This window comes from Zingiber officinale, chromosome 1A (assembly GCF_018446385.1).
Source record: "Zingiber officinale cultivar Zhangliang chromosome 1A, Zo_v1.1, whole genome shotgun sequence".
Classification (NCBI taxonomy): domain Eukaryota; kingdom Viridiplantae; phylum Streptophyta; class Magnoliopsida; order Zingiberales; family Zingiberaceae; genus Zingiber; species Zingiber officinale.
This window is the reverse complement of record NC_055987.1, coordinates 127,631,982-127,657,681: the sequence shown is the minus strand read 5'-3', so window position 1 is coordinate 127,657,681 and position 25,700 is coordinate 127,631,982. Positions and strand designations below refer to the sequence as shown.

At 39.8% G+C, this 25,700-nt stretch overlaps 2 protein-coding genes across 2 annotated transcripts; one reads left to right on the top strand and one right to left on the bottom strand.

Moving 5' to 3' along the window:
• Positions 1-10,192: 10,192 nt before the first annotated feature.
• Positions 10,193-11,902, top strand: LOC122031924 (protein LURP-one-related 8-like). Its single transcript, XM_042591158.1, has 2 exons — positions 10,193-10,536; positions 11,241-11,902. Exons 1-2 carry the CDS (start codon positions 10,270-10,272, stop codon positions 11,628-11,630), a joined length of 657 nt encoding a protein of 218 aa, XP_042447092.1. The 5' UTR covers positions 10,193-10,269; the 3' UTR covers positions 11,631-11,902.
• Positions 11,881-14,127, bottom strand: LOC122031916 (reticulon-like protein B6). Its single transcript, XM_042591147.1, has 6 exons — positions 13,989-14,127; positions 13,434-13,622; positions 12,709-12,889; positions 12,479-12,620; positions 12,330-12,399; positions 11,881-12,247 (listed from the first exon to the last, which is right to left on the bottom strand). The coding sequence occupies exons 2-6, from the start codon at positions 13,609-13,611 to the stop codon at positions 12,078-12,080; spliced, it is 741 nt and encodes a 246-aa protein (XP_042447081.1). The 5' UTR covers positions 13,612-13,622; positions 13,989-14,127; the 3' UTR covers positions 11,881-12,077.
• Between the last annotated feature and the right edge of the window lie 11,573 nt (positions 14,128-25,700).

The window sequence follows — 25,700 nt, the reverse complement described above, 5'->3', positions numbered from 1 at the left end:
TTTGCCAGCCTAGTGGTTAAAGGTGGAGAATTCTGGGTGAGCTGCTAGGATCTTGGTGATGTTGTAGCTGCATGCCAACGGAGCCTCGCCGACCACCAAAATCAACACGATGGCGAGGAGAGTGGGGACTGGGGAGGGCTCGCCACATTGTGAATACTGCTTCTTCACCGTCGCTGGTGAGGAAGAGAAGGGGCAGTGGGGCACTGAGCTTAAGGTGTACTCAAGCCATGTGTGTGATGCTCAATAACTGAGCCATGTGTGTACTCGAGCGTCCAAATGACCAAATGGGTTAGAAAAATCATTAGTGAGGTTGAGGTGTCAAGGGATATTGGCTTTGAGCCTTCGACGTCCCACTAAAGGAACTACAAGCATTAGAAATTCTGAAATTTTATTTATTTATTTATTTTTAATATATATTATAACAGTAATTGATGCTTGGTGTTCGAGACTCGAGAGTGTCGGCAAGCCGGCAGCGTGATTAATTAGTAAAAAGAAAATGCTTAAAACGTTAATCAATCAGCGTGATTTATTTATCACTTGTTATTAGCCCCAGATTAACCGGTTTACCGGTTAAATCGATTTTAAAAATACTAAACCAAAAACCGAACCGGTTAATCGGAACCGGTTAAAACCGATTAACCGATTAACCGGAACCGGTAAACTATCGGTTTGGGTCCGGTTTTCGGTTTATCGATATTTTTGCACAGCCCTAATGATGACTTTAAATTCTACACAGTCGAACTACGACTTTAAACTCTATCTAGTCTAATTGCGACTTTAAACTCTATACAGTTGAACTACGACTTTAAACTCTATATAGTCGAATTATGACTTTAAACTCTATATAGTCGAATTGTGACTTTAAACTCTATATAGTCAAACTATGACTTTAAACTCTATATAGTTGAATGATGACTTTAAACTCTACACAGTTGAACTACGTCTTTAAACCATATATAGTCGAATGATGACTTTAAATTCTATACAGTCGAACTATGACTTTAAACTCTATACAATCGGACTGCGACTTTAAACTTGATATAGTCGAATTACGACTTTAAACTATATACAGTCAAGCTGCGACTTTAAACCCAAGTATAAGTATCCGGTCTATTTATTTCGCTCGACATTATGTACTCATCCAGTTCATTATTCAGTTTAAGAATTCTTTATAAAAGTTATTTATAAGTATCCAGTCTATTTATTTCGCTCGGTATTATATGCTTTCAATTATTCAGTCTGGAAATCCATTATGAAGATTGCTTATAAATATCCGATCTAATTATTTTACTCGGCGCACCCAGCCCATCCGGTATATTATTCAGTTTGGGAAGTTCTTACAATGTAATTCGTTTGCTCCGGTCGTTTTGCTAAGTGTATTTACTTGTCAGTCCTATTACAATGAAAATATATATGTATATATATATATATATTAAAGAGCATGTATGAGATCTATTTTTATTGGAAATATTGAAATATTGGTAGTTCTAGAGATTTGCAAAGGGGCAGGTAACATTTTACAATATTTAAGAAATATTTAGATATTTGATTTTGGTCCTATTCAATAATCACATATAGTTACATGACGTGAAATCTAGCATGAAAAAATTTAGTCGTATTTGTTCAAAAGATCCCTCAGGAGCTCTCTGAGAAGTTGGTGTTGGTTTATAGATTAGCGAGAAGGTTCTGATGATAGATGATCATCCTCCCACAGCTGTTAGATCACTCCCCCCACTGCATGATTGAGTGTTCTGAAAAATCTCTTAGCTAATTTTCTTTTAAAATCAACAGAGTAGAGATAAGCTCTCCTCCTTGCATATATGCGTTCATTCTCCCCAGCTTGATAAGTAGATGACTCGACCTGAACAGCGTCTATTTTAACTTTTGCAACATCCAACTGGGCCTGTAGGGGTTCTCTCTAAACTTCTTGTACATTTAACTCCGTTTACTGCTTTAGTAGCAAGAAATTCTTAGTAGATAGTTCTTCAGTTAGTTCAGGAGATCTGGATGCATATGCAAGCCCTAGTTCCTCTAGCAAAGTAGTCTTGTGAGCTAGGTCTGAAAGGACTTTATCTTTCATTGCTCTCTCCACCTAGAGCTTAGACTCGCTGCCTTGTAACTGGAGTTCTAAACTCTGCTTGTCCATCTCTTGAGACTTCAATAACCATTGGTAGTCTTGTAAAGTCTTTTCCATACAAAAAATGAGCTCAGCCTGTTCCTCTATTTTCCCTACAATTAGGTCATTTCATTACCAGGAATAGTGGAAGCAACCTCTAGTTCTTCCACGTGATCCTTCAAAACTTTGTTGGCCCTTTCTAAATCCACAAACAATTGACCCAAGTGTAATTCAGAGGCATAGAACTGAATAGAATAACAACAAAGTTATAGTTCATAAAACTAATTTTAGAAAACTTAGTCATAAACTTACTGCAATAGCGTTTTGGTCGTGTTCATCAGCACACTCTAAAATCGTGATACCTTGTGCTTGTTTATACGCTTGTACCCATGACTCCGCTAATGGACCCTTCAATTTAAGTATCCTGTAAGATAAGGGTGAAGTAGTATCCACTCCCTATTGAGATGGCAACCCATGGGATAACTTAAAAAGACATGAGGATTTAGTTGAAGACATAGGCCTTGAAGGAGGACCAAGAGGGATATCAGGCAATTGTAAATGAATAGGAGCCAGTTGGACAGGTAAAGATTCTGATATTTGTCCAACCGACCCAAGACGTTGATAAGGTATTGAGCCTTCAGACACATGGCTGGCCTCATCATAGCAATTGCAAAACGAGAACGACTATATTTTTGAGACCTAGGCTCTTTACCTCAATCAAAAGAGATCTCGGCCAAAGCAAGGAGAGACCTTTTGGTGAGGGGTTGCTCAAGCATATCCAGGCCGGAAGCCTCTGTTCGGGGCTTTTTGCACCTAATGATAAGAGGAGTATCCGAGAAGTCGAAAGGGGACTCATGAGTAGGTTCAGCCGGGGGGAGAGGGCTAGTAGACGCAGAAGCTTGCTCGAGTTGATGCTCCTTCAATAAATCCTCCCCCATCGTGTTTAAGACTACTCTTGTTAGCTGAGTGTTTTTATACAAAAAAGCTAGAAGAATGACTTCAACTGTAAAAATAAGTAAAGGTTAAAAGCTTATATAACAAATGGTAATTATGAGGAAGATAAGAATTTTTACTCATCAAAGGGGACACTTAGTTCCAGGTTTACCAAGGTCAGTCCAAAAATAAATAATAAACCTTCTATGGTCATCGCCAATAAGCTGAATTTCATGCCTTTCAGTCACTCTAAAGCTTTCCGAAGGATGGGATCTGTGGAGATGTTACCTAAATTAGGGATGGGGGAGAGATTTTGTTGTCATGTGGTGGCAATAGGCGAAAGAGTTGGAAGACGAATAAAGAAATATTTATCCCTCCACTCTTCTTGGGCTGGAACTCTGTTGAACAAAATTGCTTTAGGGTGAACTTGAAATTTGAACAAATCATTCGCTATTTGGCGAGGATACACATAATAGTGGAATAAGTGAGGAGATAAGGGGATGTTGAGCAAACAAAAGACAACAACGACACCACTTAAGATGTTAAGGGATTGGGGAACAAGTTAGTGTAGCGAAATGTTGAAATATTAGCCGACAGCAACAAAAAATGGATGCAAGGGAAAACAGAGTCCCGATACCACTTGTTCCCTAAAGACGACGATGCTCTCTGATAGAGGACGATTAGGACGATCTTCACTGGTAGGGATGACTATAAAGGTAGGAAGGTCATAGTTGATATTGAGGTCATAGGCATCATCAATGGTGAAGCTAGAAGAATATTGTGTATACCACTTGTCACTCTTATCCATTTTTGAAAGAAAATGTTACAAAAACAAATAGAGGAGATGAGTAAAGTGTTGAAAAAAAGTAACAACGAAAAAGAAGAAAAGAACAAAGCCTTAGGGTTTTCAATCTTTTTCACAAATACTTTATAAGGATTCTTCGAAAATACCTCTCGACTTAAACCGACGGATTATAATGAAAAGACAGGTTCAGTTGTGAACCGTCAGATAGTTAGAAAAAGTAGGGGGTAGATAAAAGGTTGTACATCTATGATGAAGCACACGCACGTGCCACCAATAAAAAGACTGCAGTGATAATTGATTTGACGTGCATTTACCTAGGGTGTCAATGTTTTTATTGAGGTAAGCACAGTTTTTTGTATAATCCTTCAAGGGGATAGCATGACAAGTCCTTACTAATCCTAAGCTCGGACGAGTTTTCAAAACTCGTTCGGGAGATACTAAGTTAAAAATGTCTCAAACTAGACTACATTTGGACCAAGGTAATTCTTAATTCAGAATAGAGGTTATACTGGGCATGTTTAATTTCGACCAATCCTTGGTTCCTTTACTTAAATAAGCAATGAGTATTATAGTTAGTTCTTTTTTAAGGCTTACATCCGACCAAGTATAAACTTAAACGAGTTTCAAGTTTGGTTGGTCCTAAGCAGCGTTGTCCTATCTCATCCGAGCTTTTACCCAAATGGAGTCAGGTTATCTTTAATATAGCACCCATATATTAAAAACGACGGTTGATACACAACAAAATTTTATAGAAAATGTGGTTAATGAGTTTAACCAAAGACTTAAACATGCAACAAAGGTATAGCGGATACTAAAAATCAATTTATTAGTTAAACAAATAAGGAAGCAAGCTAGATAGGGCAGAATGAACTATCTTCTTGTGGTCTAAAAAGCTGGTGGGAGGATCAGAAGCTATATATCCACCTTCTTTTAACTGTGCCATCACTCCCTCTTTTCCGAGAAAAAGAGCCCTGGAAATGGAGTCGACAATGGATGCATTGAAGCCATGTGTGTTAAAAAAGATTTTCTTCCTCACTTCAAATCGCTCATCCTCCCCCGCCCAATAGGCTGTTAATGCCACTTTGGCAGTTGTTGTTTCAATTTGGGCAGTTAGTAAATTTAAGAGCAAGGAATCCTGTTCAGCCTTTTGGGCCATCAACTCATATTCTTTAGCAACTCGTTCGGTTGCATAGGTGGACATTAATTCCTGAAGTTGAGCGCATAATTGCCTATTCTCTACAGTTTGATTGTCAAGTTTCATTGTTATTTCTTCTCGGAGGCTTGTTTCCGACTGAAGTTGGGCCTTAAGAGCATTCAAGGTGGTTGTCCACTGGGTCGTCTTATTGCGCTCAGTTGTAGCTAGCTCTTAAGACTCTTTAAGTTGAGCAGATAATTCTTTTATTCGCTCAGAGGCTTGTGTAGAAATCACTTCGGAAATTTACTGCTTTAATAACTCATTTTCTTTAGCCAATTCATGCAATTACTGAGTAGCACTCATGCTAATTGCCCAATGCTAAAAGGTAAGCCTAGTGAGGAGCATTCAAAATAAGTTAAGGATAATTGATTAAATTACAATACCTTAGTTTGCTCATAAGAAAATTCATCTGCTAACTTTGTAGGTGTGAGTTCGCTGAGCTAGTTTTTGGCCTCAGTCCAAGCATCTATTAAGCAACCTCCTAAGAATATTAGGAGGGTAGAAGGAAGAAAAGATGTTGGAGAAATTGAAGCTTGGGTGGAAGGCAAAGGAAAAATGATTAATGATTGGGGAGGACACTCAGGAGGAGCAAGGGTAGTCTTCGTGCCAGGAGATACATCAGGAATGGGATCTGAAGCGCAGTCTGGTAAAGAAGTATCCTCTTGAGTTTGGACATGGGTAGAAGTTGAGAGGGTAAGATAAAAGGAAGACCAAGATTTGCTCGGGGGATTGCTCTCATATATGTTCCCAGGTGGGATCTGATTGAACGGAAGTTGCTTTCCTCATAGGATAAGGGGCAAGGGTTAGCTTGCACTTCTTTCATTTTCTTTTTGGTGAAGTCGCTTTCTCTGAAAGAGAGCTCGCAGATATCGGAGGAAGATTTGTAGGTAACTCCACAGATGCAGCAGTTGCACTTGCCTCAGTTGTGAGATCTTCGGATGCCTCGTTAGATGGAGGAGGTAATGGTAAGCCCAGCTCAGCTAATAACCATTGTTCCTTGGTACGAAGCTCCTCCACTCTCAGATCGATTAATTCATCAATCAAGGACATAAGAATAGCATCCACTGTATAAAATAAAAAAAAAACCTTAGTTAGCAATAGTGTAAATATCAAAATTATCAAAACTTATCAAAAGGATAGGGTAGTCTCTTTTGAATGGGGCTCAAACCAAAAAGGTATAAAAAGTCTTCCTGTAACCACTTGTGAATTTTAAAACATTGATTACTCAGCTTGGGAAGATAAGAAAGGAAGATTGGATTCTGCTTAAGTTTTGTAGGGTTAGGAAGAGGAGGAAAGGAAGATTGCCAATTGATAGACCAAGTAGCAAGATTTGGCATCTCTAAGAAGAAGAAGTGAAATTTTTAACCCTTATTTGAGCATGACATGTTCTCGAAGAAGATCACTTTCAATCGGGACTGGAAGAGGAAAACCCCGAGTTCTAATTTTTTAGGGTAAGCAAACAGATAAAGATAATGGGGAGTAGGAGGAATTCCAAATAGACGAAATAACATGAACATACCGCATATATAACGAAAAGTGTTCAGCACAAACTGTTGCAATGGGATATGCAAATTTGGCTTACTGTCGCTAAAAAAAGGATGAATGGGGAAACGTGGACCGACCACTAATTGATCGGAAAAGAAAGTGATATGATTATCAGGAGGAAGGTGAGGACGATCGTTCGGGGAAGAAAGACAAATACGATAATCATGAGGGATTTCATATCTAGAGTAGAGGTAAGCCTGATCAAAGACATCAAAACTTGAAGAAGTAGAAGTATACCAAGGGGCAAAAGATTCCTGAGCCATGATAGAACGAAACTTAGATAGATGATGAGTAACTTACTAGGTTATCTAGGATTAAAGAAAAAAGGGATGCAGAGGAAGGAAGGTCGTCGGAGAAAATAGACAGAAGAAAGAAGGTCGTTGGAGAAAATGAACCCGAAAAGATAAAGGACAAAGTGCAAGGAACCCATAGAGCCTAGGGTTTTATAAAAGGTAGTTTAATTGTCACCGTTAGATTGAAACATCAGGACTAAGGAGGGTTGTTGATTTGCAAAGTTGAACTTGCCATTGCATTATGTGAAGTGGAGAATGCCAGAAGACATTGTAGAGAATGAATAGTAGTACCACGTGACACTTACCCATAAATGAGCATTTATGATGAACATGACAAGCAACACATTTTGTAGCCAAAATGCCTTTTTAAAGGCCCTTTGTACACCCAGTAAATGTCCAAGGCACAAGTAAGAGCACGAACTACCGAATGACCATAGTAAGAAGGCGAGTGGGCAAAAATAGGACTTGAATCCAGTTAGTCGCTTACACATCTTTCAACTAAACTCGAAGGGAAGGCTAGTGATACAGATTACATTAAGCGGATCTAGAGTCCTACCCGCAGGACCCTAAAGAAGGACGCTCGTATAAGACCGACCGGTTACAAATCCATCAGATATAAAGACTCTAGGGCTTTACGATTGAAATTAAAGAAATAATACGCTAGGTCAGTAAATGGTCGGTCGGGTTCAAAGGAGCTCTGCTGGAGGAAAGTTCGACCGGGCTATAAACGCTTAAGCCTTCTAAAAATCTTTATACTAGATCAGCTGGATAAAGGTCAATCGAATATAAGGCTCTCTGTGTATGTCCGGTCGAACAAAGAGCAGGAGGGCTTAAAGACACATAGCCTCATAAACTTCTTTATACTAGATCGACCAGATACAAGTCGGTCAAACATAAGGCTCTCTGTGTACGCCCGGTCGGACAAAGAACGGGCGGGCTTAAAGATACTTAGCCTCATAAACCTCTTTATACTAGATTGGCCAAATATAGGTCGGTTGAACATAAGGCTCTCTGTGTACGCTTAGACAGACAAAGATCGGGCGGGCTTAAAGACACTTAGCCTCATAAACATCTTTATACTAGATCGATAAGATATAGGTCAGTCGAACATAGGACTCTCTGTGTACGTCCGGTCAGACAAAGACCGAGCATGCTTAAAAATACTTAGCCTCATATACCTCTTTATACTAGATCGGCCGGATAAAGGTCGGTCGAACATAAGACTCTTTGTGTATGCCTGACCGGACAAAGTTCGGCTAATCCCAAATACATAGCCTCGCAAAGACCTTAATATACGATCGATCAAATAAAGGCCGATCGAACATAAGGCTCTTTGTGCACGCCCAACCGGGCAAAGGCCGGTCGTCGGGATTGGTGCCCTTAGCCTCATAAAGATCTTAATATATGATCGGTTGGATAAAGACTGGTCGAACATAAGGTTCTTTGTACATGCCCAGTCGGGCAAAGGCCACTGGGCTTAGCGCCCTTAGCCTCGTAAAGCTCTTAATATATGATCGATCAGATAAAGGCCGACTAAACATAAGACTTTCTATGTACGTCCGGTCGGACAAAGGACCGAGCGGGCTTAAAGATACTTATCTTTAGAAGACTCTACATATATAGCTGGTCGGGCAGAGGTTGGCTAGGTTTAAAATTACCTGAGGTCATATCGTCCCTAAAAATAAAGACTCTAACATACATAATTTATCATATGGTTCTTTGAATAGATCTTTGGCATACTATAAACACCATACTAGTCTCTGAACAGATCTTCGCAGTATTTAGCACACGATAGAGCAGATTGGTATCAATACAGGTTAAAGGTGCTTCATTTCATAGGGTTTACTATAAATGCCCGGCCAAATGAAAGATCAGCCTGAAATATATTCAATAAAAGACATTTCAGTTAAGCGACCGGCTTATACGTAGGATCATGGAGGAGCTTTATATATATATATATATATATATATATATATATATATAAAACTAATTTAATTCTTATAGGAAAAATAAATTTGAAGGAGAAGATTGTTCAATTTGATTTATGATTTTTAATAAAATTAAATATTTTCACATTATACTATGCAATAAGCTTGTATCATTTTGTGAAACTGAAAATACGAGGCACCTTTTTTTTTCGTGTGATGGGTGTGGAGTAGTTTATATGTAAGTTTATCGCACAGAGCTAGTCATAAAATTAAAACATGAAGAAAATGAAAATGAAGTTTGTATGAAAATGAAATATTGATGAAATTCAACATGTGTTACAAACTTCCAAAAAAATACAAACAAAAATAATTGGTGAAACAACAAAACTGTGAGAAAGAAAGGTTGCCAAACTTTGAAAAATATTTTTGAGCTAATTTTCCATTCAAGTCATGATGCCTATCCAATAAGCCCCCCCTCCAAACCTAACGTAATTAATGCAACAATCTATCAATATTAATAGTACAAAGATTAGTCGATCGAGAATGAAACATCCATGGCCTTTCCAAAATTTCCCAAGCACCTAGTGTGCCACAAACATAATGCTAAATTGCACCATCGAATTGGAAACTCGAAAGAGATAAACAAATGAACGAATCAAGCACCCACTTAGTGAGGTTCGGAACAATCAACATCATTATCAAGTACATGCCTACTTCCCATTCATGGTTGCTAATGTTCATGAGCTTCTCCACTACCTCATTCCTTTCTTTACTCTGTAACACCTATCTTTTCTAACATTCCTAAGCCACATAACCAATTATTGCAAATGCTTATGTTTTTTATTTTTTTTGTTTTTGTTTTTGGTGCATAAATAAAGTAGAGAATCATGTTTGGCATTGATTTGATGTTCTTTCAACTTTGGAATATGTATTATTGCATGACTTTTTAAAATCGCAAGTCAACTTTGGATTTTGTATTTTACAATATTGTTAAAATAATTATGTTTGTTTGTGTGTTTATCTTCTTCATTTTTTTTTTTTTTGTATATTCTAGTAAAGTTATTCTGCCCTTTTTGTATGGACTTTGGAAATTATATTAAAGAAAAACATCAATATTTAAAGTTATTCTCCACTAATACAAAATGTTTTATATTAATGTGCTTTTATTTTGCTAGATAAATTAATATGTAGAATTTTTTTTAAAAAAAAAGTTGGGGCGGTGTGGTATTTATGAAATCTTTGAGGGTTTTAAAAAAAACAATTCTATAACTTCGAGGACCTTTTGGGAATTAGAGAAAGATGGAGAGAATGTTCATACTCACTCGCTTCGCACGTGTTGGTGCTGGGGTGGTCCTGGAAGCTGGGGGCTTTAAATACTCGCCGTCCTGCCGAGGTCGAAGTCGCCATCGCCGATCGCTTCCTTAGCTTCTCCATTTTCTCGGCCCCGGAGGAAAATGGCGAAGATACACCCCAACGCTACCCCGGCGTCGAATGTGTCCGCGGAGTCGCCTGGGGCCGAGCCCCCCTGCGGCGGCGACGGGCGGACGGCGGTGGAGCTGACGGTGTGGCGGAAGTCGCTCCTCTTCAACGGGAACGGCTTCACGGTCTTCGACTCGGAGGGGAACTTGGTGTTCCGGGTCGATAACTACGCCGTGGGGAGTAGGAATGAGATCCTTCTCATGGACGCCGATGGGAAGCCGCTCCACACGATCCGGAGAAAGGTAAGGCAAAGGACCAATCTGTGTCGAATCCCTAAAACTGTGGTTTTCGTTCTGGTGAATCTCGAAAAATTGGCTTTGTAGTTGGTTTGATTTACCATGGATCATTTGATGCTTTCCCTAAATTTGTAGCTACCATTTTTCAGCTTTCTTGAATCCAGCAGCCTACTGTTTTCATTCAAGATTTAGGTAATTAGATCTTTGCAAGTAAAATTGAACAAACATTTTAGAAGCTTAAAGAGCAAATGGAGAAATACCAAATACTTACACAGAAATCATGAAGAATCTTCCTAAGGACACACTAGCAGATGGCTTATGACATAGAATTTGATGGCCACCAACTTTGGAGAAAAGACCTTGACTATTCTTGTGGAATCATTGCTGCGTGCTTTAGAACAAAGACTGATGAGTTATTCGTCTGGTCAAATACTCTCGAGCACCATTGGTAGAATTCAATAGGAGATTGACTTAGTGTGGATCAAAGACCCTTCTCTTATTTCTGTAGTCTATGTATATATTTCTCTGGTTACAAGGGAACAAAGGAATGCTAGGGCTGAAAGAATGCTTACCGAGTGTTTGTTGATATGCTAAATTCTGTTCTTAGAGACAGAACTAGCATGAGGGGGGCCTTGATGTGATTTTGCTAGTAGTCGGTAGATTCCACTTTTCATAACTGATCATTCAGCATTTGAATTTTGAACATGCAGAGGCTCAGTTTAGGTGATCAGTGGCTCATCTACAATGCCGAAGAGACCATCAACCCTCAGTTTACTGTCAAGAAGAATCACGCTCGGCTCCTGCACTCCAAGACTCTGGCACATGCAACTCCTTGTGCTTCAGGCTCCAACTCTCGCCTTGGCTACAACGTCGAAGGCACTTACTCACGACGGAGCTGTGCTTTCTTTGACGATGAGCGGCGGCAATTGGCAGAGATCAAGAGGAAGGAAAGTGCCCAGGGGGTTGCCCTTGGCCTTGATGTCTTCTGGCTAATCATAGAGCCAGGGCTGGATGCATCCTTTGCCATGGCAATGGTGATACTCCTTGAGCAGATGTTTGGATCCCAGCGGTCGCTTTTGGACGGCTGGATGCTCTTTTAGTTATTGTTGCAGAGCTTGAATTTGTAAGATTGCTAGGCTTTATTTTAGCATCCATCTCATTTGGAGTTAGAATTAAGAAACACACAAGGAGAACAAATATCAATTGTGAACCTAATGAGATGAGATGATAAGAAAGAACTCAAGAGTACAAAGTGTGTTAGTTTGCATTCTTCTTTTTGTTCTGTAGAAAGAGCAAGATATATATGTATTAAGGCAACCTAATGCAGTCTATTCAGGCATCTCTAATTCTTAAACTCACGTCTGAATTCAAAGGAACGATGTCTTCTTTTGTGAAGAAATAAAAGAATGCAACTGAAAGTTGAAAGAATGCATTTGCTTGAAATCAAGCATCTACTAACAATCTCTATGCAAACAATAGCCTGTAATGCAATCTACACATTTGTTCTGAAGATTACTCGTTGTAAAAAAGACGTCGAAGAGATTGACTCAGTTCTGCTTCTTGCTGGAACAAGGTGCCCCTGAAAGTTTCTGCAGTACCTTTCTGTTGAGGACTGCGTAGTGCTTGTTAATTTTACGGATCGCCTTCTGAGCAGCTGCGTCGACATGGTCTTCATACTTCTCATACAGGACTGGAGCCGTATACACAAGCATAAAGACTGGCCCCATTCAAGATCCAAGATAGTTATATTTTGAGTCGTAAAATTGTGAAATTTAGAACAGAAGAATTAAGAAACTGACCGATGTATATAAGCGTCAAGAAACTGAACCAGTTACCCACTATTGATGCGATCCACAGACCTCCAATCACCTACGAAATACCTTTTTCGATGAAAAATTTGAAGCCGACAAAATGAAGAAAGCCAAGAAGAAGAAAAGAGAGAACATACCTTCAAAAAATTCTTTAAGTCCTTCCCGGAAGCGACATATCGAAAAGTTGCAAATGCTTCATTCATTTCATGTCTTACCACATGCGCTATCCATAAGAATGCATCCTCAGGTATAATAATTTCAGGAAATTTTGGTGGAGACCTAACACCATGAGTTAGGAAAACATCATGAGGCAATTCAAACTCTTATCAGATTGCTGTTCCAAGAGAACATATTTTGGCTTAATTACCTATTGACAAAAGATGCTGTACTAGACCAAAGGAAACACACAACCAATGTAAGTATAAGAGAGTGGCAGATAAAAGTCAATAGATGATATCCAATCCATTCGAAAAGAAGCCATATGACAGTAACTCCAGCAAGTATGCTTCCAGACAATTGCTTGTTCCTCCATAGAATAATATCAGCGGCTGAAAGAAAAACAAAGTCATAAATCAGGATGTATTCACTGAACTAGTGTATGTGATTAATGGAAAATTTAGGCCGCACTGATACCTACTAGCAAACAAGAGACTAAGTTAATACTAACTCGATCGACTAATTCTCCAAGCAAGAAAATCTATAACATCCACTGGCAAGGCAACAACTATTGTATTTGTGAAATGCTTGTTTCAAAACAAAATCTAAGAAAGTCGAAATTCTACCTTGAATTGACTAAAAGACCAAGAAGCTCCATGTTTAGTCAGTGATTATCCACACACACCAAGAATATATTTCCACAATTTCCTTTTAACTTAAAATTGATCCTGATCCAATTCATCTTCTTTCCATCAGTGAAAGATTGCTATATTGTTCATGTTTCCCAATCCTTATATCTTTAAGCCTCCATTAATCCACAATAACATTATTTGTTTTACTCTAGCAATTGCACAAGAAGTGAATAGGAAAATTCAATTCCAAGGATAAAACTGATACACGCTGTAAATAAATGTTGTGATGACAATAGAAACATACACTTTCCTCCTCCGAGTAAGGCATGGATTGGTTCCTTCCTCCCAAATAAATGCTTCTTCCGTGAATTGTGAGAAGAAGGCTTCTCACTTTCCGAATCTGAAGACGATGGTGAACCCCTGAACTCACGGATCATCTCATTGATCTGTTCAATGTGCTCGCTCATCTTTGACATCATCATTCACAACTCCTCTGCAAAAATGGAAATCCAATCCAAACTTACACGGAGTAAAGTTGATCCATCAATCAAAAAATCAAACTCTAGAACGCAATAAAAAGAATCTTTCTTTTCCATCGGATCATTACAAAATCGTCCCAGAAACAAACATATTCTGTTTGTGGCAGAAGAAAGAGTGAAGCTTGATTGATTTGGAAATAGCCCTATGTGAAAAGAATCGATACACGCTGCAACTGCCAAGATCGGGAGAACATCAGACGACATTTTCCGATCGCCTAAAAAGTTTTCCCCTTTCGATTCGAAACGGAAAAGGAAAACGAAACGACAAACATCCCCAATGCAATTGAAATCGAGGAAGAGTTCGATCGAAGAATACATACCTAGAGGCACAGGACGATTCCAAATAGAGTCTCTGCTCTTGGGAAATGGATTCTCATCCCCTTGCTCGGTTTCCTCTTTCTCTCTCTCCTCGCTCTCGATTAAACAGGAACCGGAGCCATTAACCAGAGTAGATGGCGGAGGCCCAAAAAAATTGGAATTTTGTAAATTTATAAATATATATTTCATTTTTACCCCTCTGAATTTACCATTTTCTAAATGGCCCCAATGTTTCAGAATTGCCAAAATGACACCAGTTTTATCAACTTTTGATGCTACCCCGAACCACATAACTTGACATAAAATAGTGGTGTCAATTCGGATGGTTGAATTAGATTGAATTTTTTTTAACTCAATTTGATTCTGAATTCAACTTGAAATTTTTAAATTTGAATTTGAACTCGATCAATCTGATTCCGACTCAGATAATTTGAAAATTTGATTCAAAACGATTTTTTTTAACTATTTTCCTTAAAATTCTTCACTTTTATCTCAATATTCCATCATTATCATATTAACATCGATATTAATATACATAAAAATATCTTAATTTTCAAAATAAAATTTGATTTAACCCTAAAAGATCCACTAAACCCTATATTTTGGTCAATCCGTTTCAACCCAAGTTAACCCGAACTTGACCCGATCCAATCCGAAAATCCTCTAATTCGAACCTGACCTGTATAGGATCGAAAAAAAATTAGATACCTCGCTCATGATTTTGTTCTTGGGTTCTTCCCAAAAGGTTTCATGCCAATGGAGATATCTTTCTCTTATAAACTCATGATCTTTTCCATATGTTTTCAATGTGAGACTATATTTGTAATCTTGCAACCCTAACAATCTCCCCCTCCCCCCAAAACAAAGGACCACAGGCTTTCCACATTCGATCCTCGACCCACCAGGTCTTCCTGCCCCTTGGTCCACCCGACCTACTAGGACTTCCTGCCTGGTGTCTAACCTTCTGGCAGTCCAGGATCTTATACCAATTGAAGAATCGAAAAGAATTTAGATATCTCTACAATGGTATGATATTGCCCACTTTAGATCTAAGCCCTCATGGTTTTGTTCTTGAGCTCTTCCCAAAAGGTCTCATGCTAATGGAGATATTTTTCTCTTATAAACCCATGATCTTTCTCATGCATTTTTAATGTGAGACTACGTTTGCAACCTTGCAACCCCAACAACCTGAACTTGAAAATGCTTAACTCGAACTTGATTTTATTCATATCGATTCGGATTGGGTCATCAGATCAGATTTATTTTTGACACTCTTAACAGAAAATATTATTGAAAAATGTGAATGAATAAAGTGATGGATGGAAAAAACTGCTCTACTATGAAAAAGATATTAGTTCATATTGTGAGTTGGATGACATCGAGAAGTGGTTGATATTTAGAGTAGAAGGGCATGCGAATCCAAACCCTAAATTAACCAAGATTCTATTGTAAATGCAAATGTTCGTATCGGATCTATCGAGTCATAATGTGTCCACGTGAGCTAATGTTTGTCACCATTCTCTTTCACATGCTTAGCTTATTGCTCATGCAGCCCAGATCCTCTAGTCAGCTTTTTGCGATCTAGAGGAGGACCCACTTATATGTATTAGTGGAGAGTCATGGTACCCACCTATAAAATAGGTGGGGGCCATGACTCCCCACTAATACATGTAAGTGGTCGGTCCTCCCCTGGTTCACAAAAAGCGGACCAGAGGATCTACCCTCTTGCTCAAGACCGGCTTGACTGGTTACTCAAATACGCACTTTGGCTTGTTACTCAAGCTTGATGATCAAGCTACATAGATGACTTGTTACGTACTACTCAAGAGTGACAGCCTTATGAGAGGAGGAATCAAGTAAAGAAAGTTTGAACAAAAAACAAAGAGAGATTATTAACAAAAAAAGACGAGAGATCATTCCACTTGATACTCTCATTTTTTGTTCTTCTTTCTTTCTATCAAGCAATTTTTTACTCGACGGATATCTGTGATAGTGTTTAGGCATACACTCAGTTCACTATGATAATCTGTATGTTATGTTAGTGGTATCACCATTTTATCTCGGAAAACAAATGTCCAAGCATGACTTCTTAGCACTGCTAGAGGGAACGAATTTGTTTTAAAGAGATTGTCTTGCTACAAGACTTGTTGTTTTTGTTCCTCGGGCGATGCTCCTCACACAACCCACTCGAACTTAGGCTTCAGGTTTGTTTGGTGTCCATCCCGAGCATTTAGCATTGGCTTCACGAACTTAGTACTCGGAGCACTTAACGACTCGACAATAGATTGTCTCGGACACTACATTCCCACTGGCTCATGTAATCCCATAAAGAGCTCGAATGAAGTTGGTAATTGGCTTGTTAGGGCGATAGCTTGAGATAATCAATTCAAATCATCTTGACATATAACTGTTAGTGCAATCATCCTTTAGGGTTTCGATATTTGACAATGTACCTAAGTCTAGTCAGTTTGACTAAGGGTTGATCCAAACGGGACTTGATGTTTGGATGTGAAAGAAATCTAGTCAGGACCATATGACTAGCAAGGGAAGTCCTAACTGAGGTTGGCCAAGTGAGAAGTCTTGGAGGAGTCAACTCTACGCAAGGAAAAATTTTAGGGGGAGGTAACCCTAGGTGATGGAAGTCCTGATGAGTAAAGCTAGGCCTTGATGAGTGAAGCCAGGTAGTGAAATTCTTAGTGAGTGAAGCTAAGTCCTAGTGAGTGAAGCTAAGTGATGAAAGTTATGGTAAGTGAAGTCAGACGGTGAAAGTCTTAGTAAGTGAACTAGACCCTTGTGAGTGAAGCTATACCCTATTGAGTGAAACTAGACTCTAATGAGTAAAACTAGGTGATGAAAGTCCTAGTGAGTGAAGATAGACTCTAGTGAGTGAAGCTAGGTGGTGAAAATCCTAATGAGTAAAACTAAACAATAGAAAACCCTAGGGGGAGGTAACCCTAGGTAATAAGAAGTTTTGGAGAAGTGAATTTCAAGCATGTGTGACCCTACTAATGCTATTTTATGTTACTATTTTATATATATTGTGCTAACTTGATGTTGTAGGAAAGTCTTAGTTGATTAAATTGATCAAGCACTAAGCAGGATCAGAGAAAGTCCAAACAGGTTTGGAGGACCAGATGTTTGGTGATGATGTGTTTATGTGGCATTTTATTTTGCAGGAATTGTCTAGTTATAGAGACTATTTTGAATGAGAAATTGATTTGCAAGTTGGTTTTATTAAGCAAGGATTGATTTGAGCTAACCACATTTATTACTCTTAACAACATTTTACTTTACAAATGTAATTGGGTTTTGTAGGATTGGACTCATTGATTGCATTCAGGTTCAACCAATTGCAGCCAGCTCGTAATTCGAATCCAAACCTTGTGAACCAACTGAACCCAACTTGAGCCAGCTGAACCAATTCAATGGGAGTTTAAAAGCTTGATCCTGGCATGAAGAACAGTGGCTTCGCCACTGTTCACCATGCTAATTTCTTCTTGCGAGCACCATCGCGGAGCCCCGCTTCACTTCCAGATCTGAGAATCGACTTTCTTCATCTACAACGAACATCGAGCCACTAGTGGCCATCGCCTAAAGGGAAGAGTGCATCAGGCAGAGTTTCTCTAATTGCGATTTTGTTTCTTGTGTTTCCCCTACCTCGCCGCGGATCAGAGGGAGGTTCTTTGATCTACAGTTTCCACTTCCAACAGAGATGACAGCGGAGTTTTACCGACATTTTCAATTCCATTTCATCTGTCATTCTACTCGCGACTCCTGAATCGATCAGATCAATCGATCAAGTGAGCAAGTACCAGTTACAATACTCTGATTCATCGTGCGTTGAGTGTGTCAGCCAATCACGAGCTTGAAGGGAGGTACCCAGGAGTTGTTAGAGTCGTTTGTACAAGCTGGGAGCTTGGATTTTCTCAGGCGATTGCTTGAAGGGAGGTCTCCAAGAGCATCTTTGTGTCACTACAGAGAGAAGGAGTATAATTTCAATTTAAGTTGTGGAACATTTTCTTTACATATAATTTTAATCTAAATGGCTCAGATCTAATGATCTGAATTCTTTCATTCGCAGTTTAGTTTTTTTTTTAGTTTGAATTTCTGTGTTCAATTTCCTATTGCAATTACTGAGTCGGTTTGAAATCTTTTCTTAAGTTCAAAAACATTTGATGTGTTGAGCTAGATTTGCTACAATTTGAATTGTCGAGGAGTTCTGAAATTAGGGATACAAGTTGGAATAGGTTTTACTGATGCCTTCGGAAGCAGATTTTGAAGATTCTATGATTTTCTTTTCCTTAATCTATTATTAGAATCTGGAAACCTTTAGAACTGCATTCACTAGCTTAATTCCAAAGCAAATTCTTTATAGTTTCTTGACTAATATTGCATTGACATTGGGAGATTTTAATGTTGTATGTTCTCACTTGAGTTGTCAATTGATTCAGCTAGTGTCTGAAATCTTTAGTTCAAGTTTAGTGAATGCATGGAATCTAAATTTTATTATTGCTAACTTGTTGAGATGATCGTGTTTCATGAGAGCTAGAGTTTAAGTTTTGTGGATTGGTTGATTGAGTTCCGGGTTTATTTCATTTAATTCAGTGGGAGATATCTTAATTGATTTGAATTTGATCTCTAGAGTTTACTAAAGAAGAGCTTAATATTGTTTGATTATTAGTAAAATTGTAGAACATTTCTATTCCTAGTTAGCATGATTTATCATTCTTTGGTTACATAACTTTCATATATTTACTTTTAGTTTAACCAAAACCAATTTCCCAAAGTGTGATAAGAAAACCCAAAAAAATAGTTTTAAATCTAGAATTTACACACACAATTAGTATTCCCTGAAAAAAATATGACTTTGTTAGGACCAAAAGTAGCTAGGAGGGTGAATAGCTCGTCGCGTTCGCTCGGTGCTCAGCGTTGCTTGTTCCTTCAAAGATGTGCAGCGGAAAATACAGAAACAAATACAACAACGCTAACACGGTTGGTTTACTTGGTATCCACCTCACAAGAGGTGACTAGTCCAAGGATCCACACCACGCACGCACCCTCCACTATGAAAACACTCCTTTTCGGTAACTACCGAGGGCGGAGAAGCCCTACAAGACTCTCCGTACAAGAAGAAAGGAAAGGGAAACAAAATACAAGCGCAAAGCTTACAATGAGTACAGAAAACCCTAACCCTAGCTTCTCTTCTTGCCTTTGATCCGCCTCTTGACTTGGAAAGCTTCCAAGATCCTTCAAGAACTGGCGATATGATCTTTGAGAGCGTTGAGGAGGAGCTGGGAGATGAAATCGTGAAGAGATACCGCAGCCATCGAGCGCCTGCGGCCTATAACGATGTCAGCGGTCGGATCCGATCGATTCGAATGTTCCCAATCGATCGGGAGGCTTTGGATCGATCCACGGATCGATCCGAGCTTCTGATCGAGCGGCGGATCGATCCACGGATCGATCCGGCGCTTATCGCGCAGCCACGTCCCAATCGATCCATTGATCGATTGGGACCTCTGGATCGATCCACGGATCGATCCGAAGCTCTGTTCGCTGGACAGGTGCGGATCGATCCACTGATCGATCCAGAGCCTGGATCGATCCACTGATCGATCCAGCACTTGGTTTTTGTCCAAAACCAAGTCCTAAACCTCCCAAACCAACATCCGGTCAACCTTGACCTGTTGGTATGTCATGCCTAGCATCTAGTCACTCCCTTGACCTGCTAGGACTCCCTTACCAAGTGTCCGGTCAATCCCTTTGACCCACTTGGACTTTTCTCTGTGCCAAGTATCCGGTCAATCCCTTTGACCTACTTGGACTTCCCAGCACCAGATGTCCGATCATCCTTGATCCATCTGGATTTTCCCTTGCCTGGCTTCACTCACCAGGACTTTCACCTAGCTTCACTCACTAGGGTTTTCCATCTGCCTAGCTTCACTCACTAGGACTTTCACCTGGCTTCACTCACCAGGATTTCCATCTGCCTAGCTTCACTCACTAGGACTTCCTTCTGCCTGGCTTCACTCACCAGGACTTTTCTTCTGCCTGGCTTCACTCACCAGAACTTTCATACTGCCTAGCTTCACTCACTAAGTCTTTCATTTTGCCTAACATCCCAGTTAGGACTTCCCAGTCAAGTATCCAGTCAACCTTGACCTACTTGACTCTTCTTCAATTAATATCTTATTGTCAAACATCTAAACCCAAACCAAGACTCAGCTTGGTTACCCAGGTCAACCTTGACCTGAGGGATATTGCACCAACAATCTCCCCCTTTTTGATGTTTGACAATACCACAATAACACTTACAATCCCATATGTAAGTTAGGCTAATCCCATAGCCTCCTTCTTCATGCCACTAGGTAATGAGAGCATAAATTAAGCTCTTCATTCTCCCCTAAGAGGGCAAACTCCCTCTAGGTAATGAAAGCCTAACTTACTCCCTTTCATGAGTCCTTTCATTCTCCCCCTATGACCTTCCCATAGGTAATGAAGGACTAAGCTTAACCATACATTCTCCCCCTATTGGCACACATCAACCCATCGTTGGACACACATCAACCTATGCTCCAATTCTAGGCACACTTCAACAAATCCATTTGTTGAAGACTCTCCCCCTGAAGAGTTGCTCATCGTTGTTCACAACATCACTCGTTGTGATCAACACGATAATGAAGGTCTCATACCCTTCATTTATCCTTAACTTCTCCCTCAATGTAGACAACTACCCAACCTTGAGCCTTATCTACCACATGAGTGTCCACTTGAAATAATGAGGATATCCACTCCCCATTTCTCCCCATTTCAAGTTTAAATGCTCAACCTTGAGCAAGTTCACAACAGACGGTTAACCACCTTCCAAGGTTCATGAAAAATAATTTTCATGTCTTTAAAGAGTCCCTCCCCCTAAAGACATGGTGGTAACTTCTGTCATTGCACCAACAATGACTTGGAATCCCTAAACCTTTAGGAAACCCAAATTTAGAAGTTTTGAGGTTCAAATATTCAAAATTTGAAACAACCTCAACCTAAACTTCTACTTAGTCTTCGTTAACCAATCCATCCTTGTTTTCAACATGAAAACACCCTTTGTATGTATACAGATGTATTTAAGGGGTTTGGAATGGTTACCTAGATTCAAAGAGGTTCAAAGATGCTGAAATCAGGCCTTCCCAGCCAAAATCAGCAACTTGGATCGATTGGAGTTGGGTTCCAATCGATTGAACCTTTCTGAATCGATCGATTCAGACTCCCTGGATCGATCGGCTGATCGATCCAGCGAGCTTCTGCTCGCGGGAATTGCCGTTTGAATCGATCCATGGATCGATTCAGGAACTCCAATCGATCCATGGATCGATCGGAGCTCTGATAGTTGCTGAAATTCGATTTCAGTCAACTTCAGAAACCCCTAGAAAATTCTACAAAAATCTAAAAATTATGAAATTTCGTGTAGACATTATTTAGGGCATACTTAATCATGGAAAAATAGCTTTCTATGAAAATACATCATATTTTCAAAGATTGACACAACCTTGAAAACTTGCAAAAACTTTAGTGTTTTTCTTCAAGTTTGTGTCTAACTATTCAATGGTGATTACTATCAAAAGATAGCCTTCACCAAGGTTTTCCAAAAACATTTTCAAAACCAATATCCCATCATGTTCCTTGGGCATAATACACATGACTTGTATATTAGCTTTCCCAATGATGGGAAAACACATAACTATGTGTTTTGATGAATTTAAAACTCAAAGGAATGCACTAAATCAACATCTTGAGCTTTGTTCATCATCCTAACATCTCACTTGTATATAATATGCACTAAAACACATACAAGTCACCTTAGAGGTCTTTGTGAGATGTAGATTTTGGTTTTTGCCCTAATCTAGGGATCATGCATTTTTATCTAGGCATTTTAGAAATATTAGACATCTACCTAGGATGTCACTTGTCAATAAGTGCCGTTAAATGCCATTTGTCCTTAATTACAAGGAATTAAACTTAACGCATGATTATGTTATGGCATACATCAACAGAAAATAATTTTCAAAAGAAAATATCCTATTACTACATGATGTATGAATGTCATGACATGGTATTTTTGGATTTTTCATAATAAAACATGAATGCAAAAATAGACATGATGTCATGGCATATGATGGGCAAACAATCATGGCAAGGTTTAGCATAAATAAAATATACCTAGATTAACTATCTAAGTATCCTTAAAGTCTTAGCTAAACTTACAACTTAAACCTAGATTGCCCTAAAGTGCTTCAAGAAAATGCCAAAGCCTAAGTTTGCATTTCTTATTCCCTTGATTAATTTATGCCAATTAAAATTAAGCATATTCCTCAAATGTTGGCATATTCCATTTTTCCACAAGAGTAGCACTTTTAAATTAAGGCTCGGATTGCCTTAAATTGCCTAAGAACATACCAAAATCCCAACTTGATAGTTCTTATGAATTTCCCAATATGTGCCATTTAAGATTAAAATCAATTCTTCCACCATTAGACACATTTTACTCTTTCAAAGAGAAAGTAATAATTCCATTTCATTTTCAAAGGTTAACAAAAACCCTGAAAATGCTCCTTGAGTGTCAATTTCCTCAAAGTTGGGTTAACTACCCTTCTAATCGGAGTTGACACTCTCTAACCCATCTATGAGGTAGAGAAGATGCTCCTAGGAACCCAACACCTATTGGTGCTCCTTGGATGCTCTAGGTACTCACTAGGGATAACTTCCCTAGATACCTTCCTAGTGACCTTGTTGGGCTTCTTAGAAGCCTTGGTCACATTTTCTAGGTCAACTCTAGGGATAGCCTCCCTTGTGACCTTGTTTGTGACTTTCTTAGACTTCTTAGAAGTCTTAGTCACATTTGTTGCAAAAGTACTCTTAGGGATGACTTCCTTAGTATTTTTGGCTTGACCACTAGACCTAGGGTTTGTTCCATAACTATATGGAACTCTATGGTAAGAGGACACATCCTTCTTAGCCTTTGGTTTGTATCCCAAATCTCTATGGCCATTGGATGGCTTTTGTACCCCTAAACCTAGGTTATGCTCATTTTGCCCTAATAGGATATTTTCCATCCTTTTTAGGGTCTTTTCCATTTTATCAAGCCTTGATCTCAAGACTTGATTTTCTATCACTAAGTCCTTAGTTTTTGATTTTTCATTTGATCCATGAGCATTTTTATTCTTGGGCTTGTATCTATTATCCTTAGTGTTCTTGCCTAGGTTTTTACCTACATTCCTAGCCTTAGGGATAGTAGTTTTGGCATGTAGGGCCACATGCTTTTCCTTAAAGCCCTCATGCTTCCTATTCTTATGGTAAATCGCATTAAAATGATAAAAATTTGACCTAGCATGCTTTTTACCATTTTGCAAAGGAATAGGCTCAATGAAAGTTACCTTCCTTTTTACCTTGGAGGCTCCCCCTTGACTAGTGCCTCCTTGAGCCTTGACCATCTTCTTCCCCTTGGGGCATTGACTTCGATAATGCCCTTTTTGTTGACACAAGAAGCACACAATGTGCTCCTTGCTCTTCTTTGTCCCGGGGGTGGTCACCTTGGGCTTCTCCTTGCCCTTTTGTGCCACTTGGCCCTTCTTCTTGGCCAAGTTGGGACACTTGCTCTTATAGTGCCCATGTTCCCTACACTCAAAACATATTATATGATTTTTATTATTAATTGAAATATTTATACCTTTGCTTGTAGGGGTGGCATCTTTTTCTTTGGATCCGGAGGTAGAAGCTTCCTCTTGATCGGACCTTGATTCTCCTCCATTTGATTTTTCTTGACTTGTGGAGGTAGAAGCTTCTTCCTCCTCTTCTTCTCTTGACCCGGATGTAGAAGCTTCTTCTTCTTCTTGATCCGGTGTCACCAAGGATTGCTCCCCCTCAATCCTAGAGGTGGAGGCTTCATCATCTTGAATATGAAACAAGGAGTATGCTCCCTCCTTGTTCCCTTCGTTGCATTCCCTTGAGGATGAAGCTTCTTGGATTTCCTCTTCTTCGGAGGTTGAGTATCTCTCAACCTCGGAGTCCTCCTCTTGGTCTTGCTCCAAAGAGTCACCCTCTCTGGATTCTTGTGCAGTGGAGGGGATCTCTTCATGAAGCTTAGCCAATTTGCTCCAAAGTTCCTTTGCATCTTCAACTTCTCCAATTTTGCAAAGAATGGTGCTTGGCAATAAATTGACCAAAAGCTTGGTCACTTTGTCATTTGCCTCGCACCTTTGGACTTGTTCCGTGCTCCATTTGCTTTTCTTTAGAACTTTGCCCTTTGAATTTCTTGGAGCCTTGAAGCCTTCCATTAGAGCAAACCATTGCTCTATCTCCATCATAAGAAAATTTTCGATTCTTGATTTCCAAGAATCGAAACTCGTAGAAGTGTATGGTGGAGCCACCCTTGTGTCAAATCCAAGTCCATCTTGGAATTGCATCTTGAAGTTGAGCTTGATAAAGTCTTGAACTTGAAGAATTTGCTCCAACTTCTTCACCCTCTAGCTTTTCTTGATATGCTTGACCCTTCCGGCGATGATTCCGGTGAAGAGCAACCTTGCTCTGATACCACTTGTTAGGACCAAAAGTAGCTAGAGGGGGGGGGGTGAATAGCTCGTCGCGTTCGCTCGGTGCTCGGCGTTGCTTGTTCCTTCAAAGATGTGCAGCGGAAAATACAGAAACAAATACAACAACGCTAACACGGTTGGTTTACTTGGTATCCACCTCACAAGAGGTGACTAGTCCAAGGATCCACACCACGCACGCACCCTCCACTATGAAAACACTCCTTTTCGGTAACTACCGAGGGCGGAGAAGCCCTACAAGACTCTCCGTACAAGAAGAAAGGAAAGGGAAACAAAATACAAGCGCAAAGCTTACAATGAGTACAGAAAACCCTAACCCTAGCTTCTCTTCTTGCCTTTGATCCGCCTCTTGACTTGGAAAGCTTCCAAGATCCTTCAAGAACTGGCGATATGATCTTTGAGAGCGCTGTGGAGGAGCTGGCGAAGATCTGAGATGAAATCGTGAAGAGATACCCGCAGCCATCGAACGCCTGCAGCTATAAACGATGTCAACGGTCGGATCCCGATCGATTCGAATGTTCCCAATCGATCGGGGAGGCTTTGGATTGATCCACGGATCGATCCAGAGCGCCTCTGTGCTCTGGAAACGCGCCTGGATCGATCCACGGATCGATCCAGCGCTTATCGCGCGAAGCAGCCGCGTCCCAATCGATCCACTGATCGATTGGGACCTCTGGATCGATCCACGGATCGATCCAGAAGCTCTCTGTTCGCTGGGACAGGTCTGGATCGATCCACTGATCGATCCAGAGCCTGGATCGATCCACTGATCGATCCAGCACTTGGTTTTTGTCCAAAACCAAGTCCTAAACATCCCAAACCAACATCCGGTCAACCTTGACCTGTTGGTATGTCATGCCTAGCATCTAGTCACTCCCTTGACCTGCTAGGACTCCCTTACCAAGTGTCCGGTCAATCCCTTTGACCCACTTGGACTTTTCTCTGTGCCAAGTATCCGGTCAATCCTTTGACCTACTTGGACTTCCCAGCACCAGATGTCCGATCCTCCTTGATCCATCTGGATTTTCCCTTGCCTGGCTTCACTCACCAGGACTTTCACCTAGCTTCACTCACTAGGGTTTTCCATCTGCCTAGCTTCACTCACTAGGACTTTCACCT